Below are 10,451 nucleotides of genomic sequence, written 5' to 3' on the forward strand. Positions count from 1 at the left end.
TTACTTGTTTTGATCTTTCAGATCATCTTGAGAAAAAGAGGCACTCCAGCAAGAAGAAACGAGTAGCAATTATAGTCGGCTTAGCATTATCAGTCGTGGGAATGACAATAGTTGCATTGGTCTCATATATATGGAAAAAGAATGTCATAAACCAAGGTAGATTTCTTAAAATTTGACTATGATAATAATTTGATTCATGATGGCGGAGAACAAATTGGGGGGAGGGGGGGGGGGTAAGTATTTTTCTTTGGATAAAAGAACTATCCAAGATATTTTCATGCCCATGCATCTATTGTAGGAACGGCAGAAAGAAGTCGGAGGAAGGATTATGAAGGTAGGAAGGAAGATATAGAGTTACCGATATTTGATCTCGCAACCATAACTAATGCAACAGATAATTTTTCAAATAACCACAAGCTCGGAGAAGGAGGATTTGGACCTGTGTACAAGGTAAATAACAACATAGCTAGGAGAACTATATTTTTTATTTTCAAAATTATATCAACTCTTTCTTTCAGGGTACATTACCAGACATGAGAGATATAGCTGTGAAGAGGCTTTCAAAGAATTCTAGACAAGGGTTGAACGAGTTCAAAAATGAAGTTATTTTGATTGCCAAACTTCAACATCGTAATCTTGTGAAGCTTCTTGGTTGTTGCATTCAAGAAAATGAAAATATGTTAATCTATGAATACATGCCCAACAAAAGCTTGGACTCCTTTATTTTTGGTTTGAACCTTGACCTTGACTTGATTCAAAGCATTCATGTTCAGACTTATCCTCTTTTATTAATGACATTGTTTGCTAAGAATGTAGCCAGGTATGTGCTAACATGAATGTGAAATTGGACAGATCAAGCAAAGAATAAAGTACTAGATTGGCATAAACGTATCAACATTATCCGTGGTGTTGCTAAAGGGCTGCTCTATCTTCATGAAGACTCTAGACTGAGAATTATCCACAGAGATCTAAAAGCTAGTAATATCCTTTTAGATAACAATATGAATCCAAAAATTTCGGACTTTGGCTTGGCTAAATCATTTGGGGGAGATCAAGTTGACTCTAAGACCAATAGAATTATTGGAACATAGTAAGTATGCTTAAACTCATTTAATAGGTTAAGTTTAGTTGTTATTTAACTTAGTTTTTCTTTGCAATGGTATTTTGCTGTGGTTATATGTCTCCAGAGTATATGGTGCATGGACGGTACTCGGTAAAATCTGATGTGTTTAGCTTTGGAGTTTTAGTATTAGAGATATTGAGTGGAAAGAAGAATAAAGGATTTTGTCACCCAGACCACCACCTTAATCTTATTGGACATGTAAGTATTAACAATGCAGTTATTGACAATATAGAAGATCACATGATGCCCCTATTATTCTGATGCTCTTTTAATAGTCAACAGCAAATTTGAAGGGAGTCTGACTAACAAAAATTTTGTTTTCATTTCTTCAGGCATGGAAACTATGGATTGAAGACAGACCAATGGAACTTATTGATGAATTGGTAGATAACTTGTGCACTCTATCAAGTGTATTACGACACATTCATGTGGGTTTGTTATGTGTGCAGCGAAGACCAGGAGATAGACCAAACATGTCATCTGTTGTTCAAATGTTGAGTAGTGAGAATTTATTGCCTAAGCCGAAACAACCAGGTTTCTTTTTAGATTCACCTGAAGCAGATTCTTCATCTAGCAAGCATGAAACTTGTTCAGCTAACACAATCACCAATACAGTGTTTGAAGCAAGATAAAGTATGTCAATTGAGAGCAAAAGCTGAGTTTTTATTTATAGGAATTTATGTAATCTTGATTTCAGCATATTTAGCTAAACAAAAAAGGTCTGAAAGCTGCTACTCTTTAGGACAGAAGGGTCAAAAAGATAAAGAGCTTTGGCTTAGTGCAAGGCCGACCCTACTATATTCATGCTATTTATACTTATAGTGAATTAGTCTTTGCACATTGGACTAGTACCATATGTTTCAGAGTGTGTTCTTTTTTGAATAATTTTAGAATCAATTCCTTTTACAATGCATACTATAAATTTATATCTAATTTTTGACCCGAAATTGGAAGTTTACGCCAAAACAAGCTCTCCAGAAACCTCTTGGCTTTCTTTAACCGACCGATGCCGCGTCTTCTACATGTCTTCCTAGTATTCAATTAAAAACTCAGTAGCCACTTTACCCATCCCAATGCTCTGTCCTCTTTAAATGGTGTCCATGCCTGGAAGAAATTCGATCATTTCGTAAGAAGTTTAGGGAGAAAAGAGAATATATTGAAACCCCAAGAGATTGCCTGAGAAGTGACTGAGAACCATGTCTCATAAGTGGAAGTTGTTGTTTTGAATCTCCCCCTCTCCATCCCTTAGGGTCGAACCTAGCTGCCAAAAAAAAAATTAGAGAATATATTGCTTGACACAAATGAATGAATCCCCTGTTTCCGATGCCACTCACTGTCTCTAGTTACCAAAACATCGAAGCAAAATACATCATATTTTACTGAGAACAGTCCATTAATTGTGTAGTCCTTAGACATGTAACCCCTGTAGGAAATATTTGATGAAATCAATATATTTATGGACAAAGGTTCAAGAATACAAAATATATAGAGATTCTTACTATGTTCAAACCACTCTGCTTTACTTCGCCAAAGTCCGAAATTTTTGGATTCATCTTACTGTACAATTAAACATTGCTATTTGCTAGCTTTAAGATCTCTATAGATATAGTTATTCCCAGTTTGGCTTTTTGTTGAAGATAAAGTAGCTCCCAAGCAATCCCACTGATAATGTCGAAGCACTTAGGCCAATCTAATTATTTGTTTTGCCTTGGATAGGCATGTTTTACAACCAAGTTAATACATGGTGGAGCCATGAATTATTTAGATATTCATAGAAGGAAAGGAATCCAAGCTCTTCTTCCGCATGTATTCATATATCAGAATCCTTTCTCAACGTCCTAAAGTTTCACAAGCTTTCTATGCTGAAGTTTGGCAATGCTAAAAACTTCATTCTTGAACTCGTCGAGTCCTTGTCAATTGTCATGATTTTGATGGAAGCCTCTTAACAGCTATTTCTTGCCCCTCTTCTAAAATGCCCTGAATATCATGCTCTGTATCAATCACAAATACTCAGGAATAAGGGATGTCATGCGCTCATACTTATAAATGGCCGAAGGAGTTCTTTTTGTGGAAAAGACTCGTCCCTCCACCTGGATGACTTTATAAACGTACAACAAAATAAACTATAGTTGTGCAGACATTACTTTCCTATTTCCGCCAAAAAAAAACAAACAAAAAAAGCTGAGCCCTTTTGGTTAATTATTAATATATGTACATGCAAGTAGTCAGTTTCTCCTAGATTTCCAAATAATGGTGGCTCTAGATCTTCATTCTTGCTTCCATTGGTAAAACCTTGTTCTGGAGCACATTTGAACTAAACAAGGAATGCATTATCCTTAAGAATATTGAAGGAATACATGCTTCTAAGAATATTGAAGTGTTAGCCCATGTTACCCATCCATGGATGACTTTGAAGACTATTGCTATTGTGATCCGTACTCACCTTACAGCCTGGAAGTCCTCTCCTTTTGGTCTCTTCATTTGGCATCCCCCTCCTCCAGGCTCCTTGAAGATCAATTTTGACCTCTCTTTTGGCTTTCCTGCTCTGTTGCTTGTAGGCGACTTATTTTGGCTATCAACCAGCTCTCCCTCTTCTCTCATATTGGAACCTTAGCTCCCATCATCTCTGACATACTATTCAAGCTTCAACATTTTCAAGCTTGGAATGCTTCTAAAGTTTCAACATCTCATCAATTTCCTTCCATTTTATTGGTCCTAAACAATTTGTTTGGACCCCACCAATCTCTTCCACCTCTTTTCATACTGCTTTTTTCCAGATGTTTATAAAACTCTGTTCTCATAATAAGTATCTCTTTTTTCACCTTTCAAAACAGATTCCCCTCCATTATCGATCAGTTCAGCCCCTCCCCTTTTCCAGTATCAGAAAACGTCTCACCCAGGCTCTGATTCCTCTTCTTCCTCCTCCATAAAGCTCCTTGAGTTCACACCACTGTTTCCCGTAATTTTTTTTTTGTCATGTGGTTTACAAGATTGAAAATTGTGTGAGGTGCAAGAGTGGCGGCTGAAAAAAATTCATTGAAGCCTATTTTGTGCTGCTTCCAAGCGAACAACCGAGCGATGTAGATTGGAGGGTAGGTTCTGTAAAAGGAGTCAAAAGGGAAAGACGTCAAAGTCAGGTAATTTAATTGATTGATAATACTTTCTCAAATTTTAAATTTAGACAATGTTTTGTCCAAATAATTAAAAATTATCAATGTCTTCCGTAACAATAAAAATATTTTTTTAATATTTGTTTTTTCAAATTTATAGGAATAGTCTTATTGTGTTTTTTTTGACTCTCCTGAATTCAACTTTGTTGAAAAGCAATATAGATTGGAGGGTTGGGTCCGAAGAAATAATGCGCTATAGATCTGCCTAATTCTTGACTTTCATGCATATATTACTTTCTCCGAATAAAAGAAGATAAACCATTAGAAAATCAATGGCAGCCATTACCCATCTTTTCGTCTACTCTTTCTTTTTCTCTCTGTTTAGAATATCCATTGCGCAAGACTCTATTACTCCAACTCAGTCAATCAGAGACGGTGGCACTACTTTAGTTTCAGCTGGCCGATCATTTCAAATGGGATTCTTCAGCCCAGGTAATTCCAAAAGCCGATATGTGGGAATTTGGTACACAGTATCTTCGGACACAGTTGTATGGGTAGCCAATAGAGAAGCTTCGCTTAGCGATCACTCGGGAGTTTTAAAGCTTGCTGATGATGGAGTTCTTGTGCTTCTTAATAGCACCAATGGTACTGTTTGGTCATCTAATACATCAACAACCCCACAAAATCCAGTTGCACAGCTCTTGGACACTGGAAATCTTGTTGTCAAAGATGGGAATAATGATGATCCAGAGAAGTTTTTGTGGCAGAGTTTTGATTATCCTTGTGACACACTCCTACCGGAAATGAAGCTTGGATGGAACTTAGTAACTGGTCTAGAGAGGTTTTTATCATCTTGGAAGAGCACGGAAGATCCTGCTCAAGGTGAGAATTCTGTACGGATAGATCTTTGTAAGACACCATCATTTGTCGAACTCAAGCTCAAGCAATTCTGTGTCGCAACATGTCAGTAAGTGTATCAAATAGTAAGTTTTCATGATCACTTCTTGCTATGTAAAATGCTTCTTTTTGTGAAATGAAATCAAAATGAAATGGCTTGCTTACTTTGCCTTGGTTTTTCAACCTTGAGAAAGTCTCAGAGAGCCCAACGGTTGGGGGCAGTGCTGGGAGCAGCCATTGGAGCGACTGCGACTGCTAATTAAATCGCGTGGATGCGTGAATCGTGATTCAAACTCTTCAGCCTTCACAGTTCACACCAGTGTGACCAAGTCAAATTCAGTTTTTTCGATCTTGGTGGTCCCCATGTGCAACTTGATAGGGCCCCGTTTGCAGATAAGGGGATGGGAGAACCACACACTCTTGCTGGGTTCAAGTTGTAGAAAAGGAAATACATTGAAAAAGACAGAAAAAAAAAGGGAAGACCTGAGAAGAAGGGTTGACTCCAAAGAAATGATGCGCTCTGTGGCTGCTTAAATCTCAACTTCTATGGATATACAACTTTCTCCGAATAAGAAAATCAATGGAAGCCTTAACCCATCTTTTTGTCTTCTACTCTTTCTTATTCTCCCTCTTAAGAACCTCCATTTCTCTGGACACTATTACTCCAAGTCAGTCAATCAGAGACGGTGGCAGTGCTTTAGTTTCAGCTGGCGGACAATTTCAATTGGGATTCTTCAGCCCAGGTAATCCCGATAGTCGCTATGTGGGAATTTGGTACACAGTATCTACGGACATAGTTGTATGGGTAGCCAATAGAGAAGCTCCGCTTAGCGATCACTCGGGAGTTTTAAAGCTCGCTGATGATGGAGTTCTTGTGCTTCTTAATAGCACCAACGGTACTGTTTGGTCATCTAGATCTACTACATCAACAACCCCACAAAATCCAGTTGCACAGCTGTTAGACACCGGGAATCTTGCTGTGAAAGATGGGAATGATGATAAACCAGAGAAGTTTTTGTGGCAGAGTTTTGATTATCCTTGTGACACGCTCTTACCAGAAATGAAGCTTGGATGGAACTTTGTAACTGGTCTAGAGAGGTTTTTATCATCTTGGAAGAGCACGGATGATCCTGCTCAAGGTGAGTTTTCAGTACGGATAGATCTTCAAGGATATCCACAACTTGTTGTTAAGGAGGGATCTAAAATAAAGGCTAGAGCAGGATCATGGAATGGCATCAATCCTGCAGGTCGTCGGTTAAGATCGGATCCACTATTGAAGTATGAATTTGTGTTTAATGATCAGGAGGCCTATTGCGAGTACAAAATCCTTAACACTTCTGTTTTCTATAACGTTGTGTTAAACCCATCAGGCCTTGTGCAGCGATTCGGATGGATGGGTCGGAGACAGAGTTGGGATCTTTTCGCTACATTCCCGGCAGATCGGTGCGAAAGTTATACCTTATGTGGCGCAGATGCTACCTGCGATTTCAATAAGTCTCCTATATGTGCATGCTTGGAAGGATTCTTTCCCAAGTCTCCAAAAGATTGGGATTCAGTGGATTGGTCAGATGGGTGTGTTCGAAGGACTCCTTTGGAATGCAATGACGGAGATGGATTCCTGAAGCGTACGGGGTTGAAATTGCCGGACACATCTTCTAGCTGGTATAACAAGAGCATGAGCCTAAAGGAATGCGAAGGAATGTGTTTGAAGAACTGCTCCTGCACAGCATATGCAAATTTAGATGTCAGGGGAGGAGGAAGCGGCTGCCTGCTTTGGTTTGATAGCCTTGTTGACATAAGAGAATTAGGTGAGCCTGGGCAAGACCTCTATATAAGGATGGCCGCTACTGAACTCGCCGGTACCATTTCTCTATTATTTTTCTCATGGATTTTGCTGAGATTTTACTTTTACTTTTTTATTTTTATTATACATAAGACATATGGAAACCATATCCGTTGGTTTTTAACTGGCAAAGTAGCTTATTATATGATTGTTTATTTTATGAGGCTAAAGGAGACGTTATAATATTAATTAAATAATGAGATTTATTTTTTTTTTCAAAAAAGTTCAAATTTTTGGATAAGTACTAATTTAAGGTGGTATAAAAGCAGAGTTCATGAATTGAAACCATAATTCTAGAATTTATCACATTTCAATAAATATTCTATGTGTTGGGCCTTATTTATTGAGAGAGTTTTGAATGTTAGAAAAATCATAAAATAGTTCTCTCTTCCCCCTCTTGTAAGGACATGTCAAAAAAAAAAAAAAAAAAATCATAAAATGGTTAAATTCACGTTCTTATCAGCTAAGGTCTTGACTTCGAATCGTCTCTCCTTAATTTATCTCTCATTTCAATTGAATATTCCACGAACTAATGATTATATTTATTATTTTTTTCTAACTTCAATTTTTTGGGACAAGTGATAATTTAGATGGGTATAAACAACATTGATAGACACTGTATGATACCTCTAAAAGCTCGCTTAATAAGCTGATCGTACAACGACAACCTAGACAAATTGTAATGCCATTGAAACTTGGAAGTGGTGGTGCTGAGATCAACTGCTTCATCCACCTCATCTGCACCCATTTCCCTGTCTAGACTATGTGCAAGATGAGTTATTCTCAAAGTCACCTTACTCTGTTTTGGTGTTTCAGATTATCTTGAGAAAAAGAGGCGCTCTGGCAAGAAGAAACTAGTGGCAATTATAGTCGGCTCAACATTATTAGTCGTGGGAATGACAATAGTTGCGCTGGTCTCATATATATGGAAAAAGAAACTCAGAAACCAAGGTAGAGATTTCTTAAAATTTGACTATGATAATAATTTGATTCATGATGGTGGAGAACAGATTGGGGGGTAAGTATTTTTCTTTGGATAAAAGAACTATCCAAGATTTTTTCATGCCCATGCATCTCTTGTAGGAACAACAAAAAGAAGTCGGAGGAAGGATTATGACAATGAAGGTGGGAAGGAAGATATGGAGTTACCGATATTTGATTTGGTAGTCATCGCTAATGCAACAGATAATTTTTCAAATAACAACAAGCTCGGAGAAGGTGGATTTGGACCTGTGTACAAGGTAAATAACAATATAGCTAGGAAAACTATATTTTTTATTTTCAAAATTATATCAACTCCTTCTTTCAGGGTATACTACCAGGGATCGGAGATATAGCTGTGAAGAGGCTTTCAAAGAATTCTAGACAAGGGCTGAACGAGTTCAAAAATGAAGTTATTTTGATTGCCAAACTTCAACATCGTAATCTTGTGAAGCTTCTTGGTTGTTGCATTCAAGAAAATGAAAATATGTTAATCTATGAATACATGCCCAACAAAAGCTTGGACTCCTTTATTTTCGGTTTGAACCTTGACCTTGACATGATTCAAAGCTTTCATGTTTAGTCTTATCCTCTTTTATTAATGAAATTGTTTGCTAAGAATGTAGCCAAGTATGTGCTAACATGAATATGAAATTGGACAGATCAAGCAAATAGTAAAGTACTAGATTGGCATAAACGTATCAACATTATCCGTGGTATTGCTAAAGGGCTTCTCTATCTTCATGAAGACTCTAGACTGAGAATTATCCACAGAGATCTAAAAGCTAGTAATATCCTTTTAGATAACAACATGAATCCAAAAATTTCGGACTTTGGCTTGGCGAAATCATTTGGGGGAGATCAAGTTGACTCTAAGACCAATAGAATTATTGGAACATAGTAAGTATGCTTAAACTCATTTAATAGGTTAAGTTCAGTTGTTTTTTAACTTAGTTTTTCTTTGAAATGGTATTTTGCAGTGGTTATATGTCTCCAGAGTATATGGTGCATGGACGGTACTCGGTAAAATCTGATGTGTTTAGTTTTGGAGTTTTAGTATTAGAGATATTGAGTGGAAAGAAGAATAGAGGATTTCATCACCCAGACCACCACCATAATCTTATTGGACATGTAAGTATTAACAATGCAGTTATTGACAGTACAGAGGATCACATGATGCCCCTATTATTCTGATGCTTTTTTAATAGTCAAGAGCCTATTTGAAGGGAGTCCAACTAACAAAAATTTTGTTTTCATTTCTTTCAGGCATGGAAACTATGGATTGAAGACAAACCAATGGAACTTATCGATGAATTCGTAGATAACTTGTGCGCTCTATCAAGTGTATTACGACACATTCATGTGGGTTTGTTATGTGTGCAGCAAAGACCAGAAGATAGACCAAACATGTCGTCTGTTGTTCAAATGTTGAGTAGTGAAAATTTATTGCCTAAGCCGAAACAACCAGGTTTCCTTTCAGATTCACCAGAAGCAGATTCTTCATCTAGCAAGCATGAAACTTGTTCAGCCAACACAATCACCAATACAGTGTTTGAAGCACGATAAAGTATGTCACTTGAGAGCAAAAGCTGAGTTTTTATTTATAGGAATTTATGTAATCTTGATTTCAGCATATTTAGCTAAACAAAAAAGGTCTGGAAGCTACTACTCTTTAGGACAGAAGGGTCGGAAAGATAAAGAGCTTTGGCTTAGTGCAAGGCCGACCCTACTATATTCATGCTATTTATTCATTTAGTGAATTAGTCTTTACCCATAGGACTAGTATCATGTGTTTCAGAGTGTGTTCTTTTTTGAATAATTTTAGAATCAATTCCTTTTACAATGCATACTATAAATTTATATCTAATTTTTGACTCGAAATTGGAAGTTTACGCCAAAACATGCTCTCCAGAAACCTCTTGGCTTTCTGTTACCGACTGATGTCGTGTCTTCTACATGTCTTCCTAGTATTCAATTAAAAACTCAGTAGCCACTTTACCCATCCCAATGCTCTGTCCTCTTTATATGGTGTCCATGCCTGCAAGAAATTAGATCATTTTGTAAGAAGTTTATGGAGAAAAGAGAATATACTGAAACCCCAAGAGATTGCTTGATAAGTGACTAAGAACCATGTCTCATAAGCGGATGTTGTTGTTTTGAATCTCCCCCTCTCCATCCCTTAGGGCTGAACCATGTCTCATATGTCAGGATCCTTTTTTCTTCTTGAATGCAACATCCTAAAAGCTTCACAAGGTTTCTATGCTGAAGTTTGGCAATGCTAAAAACTTCATTCTTGAACTCTTGGAGTCCTTGATTTTGATGAAAGCCTCTTAAAGCTATTTCTTGCCCCTCTTCTGAAATGCCCTGAATATCTTGCTCTGTATCAATCACAAATGCTCAGAGGAATAAGGGATGACACGCATTCATACTTATAGATGGCTGAAGGAGTTCTTTATGTTGAAAAGACTCATCCCTCCACCTGGATGACTTTATAAAC

At 37.3% G+C, this 10,451-nt stretch overlaps 2 protein-coding genes and 1 pseudogene across 2 annotated transcripts; all 3 read left to right on the top strand.

The window, feature by feature from the left end:
- LOC132174513 (G-type lectin S-receptor-like serine/threonine-protein kinase At4g27290) overlaps window positions 1-2,036 on the top strand; it is an 8,914-nt pseudogene extending 6,878 nt beyond the window's left edge.
- Window positions 2,037-4,565: 2,529 nt separating this feature from the next.
- On the top strand, window positions 4,566-5,204 carry LOC132174514 (G-type lectin S-receptor-like serine/threonine-protein kinase At4g27290). Its single transcript, XM_059586159.1, has one exon. The coding sequence runs from the start codon at window positions 4,566-4,568 to the stop codon at window positions 5,202-5,204; it is 639 nt and encodes a 212-aa protein (XP_059442142.1).
- Window positions 5,205-5,612: 408 nt separating this feature from the next.
- LOC132173744 (G-type lectin S-receptor-like serine/threonine-protein kinase At4g27290) lies at window positions 5,613-9,821 on the top strand. Its single transcript, XM_059585336.1, has 7 exons — window positions 5,613-6,989; window positions 7,790-7,924; window positions 8,057-8,214; window positions 8,283-8,493; window positions 8,617-8,854; window positions 8,935-9,085; window positions 9,221-9,821. Exons 1-7 carry the CDS (start codon window positions 5,711-5,713, stop codon window positions 9,518-9,520), a joined length of 2,472 nt encoding a protein of 823 aa, XP_059441319.1. The 5' UTR covers window positions 5,613-5,710; the 3' UTR covers window positions 9,521-9,821.
- Window positions 9,822-10,451: the final 630 nt, after the last annotated feature.

This window comes from Corylus avellana, chromosome ca3 (genome assembly GCF_901000735.1).
Source record: "Corylus avellana chromosome ca3, CavTom2PMs-1.0".
NCBI classification, from domain to species: domain Eukaryota; kingdom Viridiplantae; phylum Streptophyta; class Magnoliopsida; order Fagales; family Betulaceae; genus Corylus; species Corylus avellana.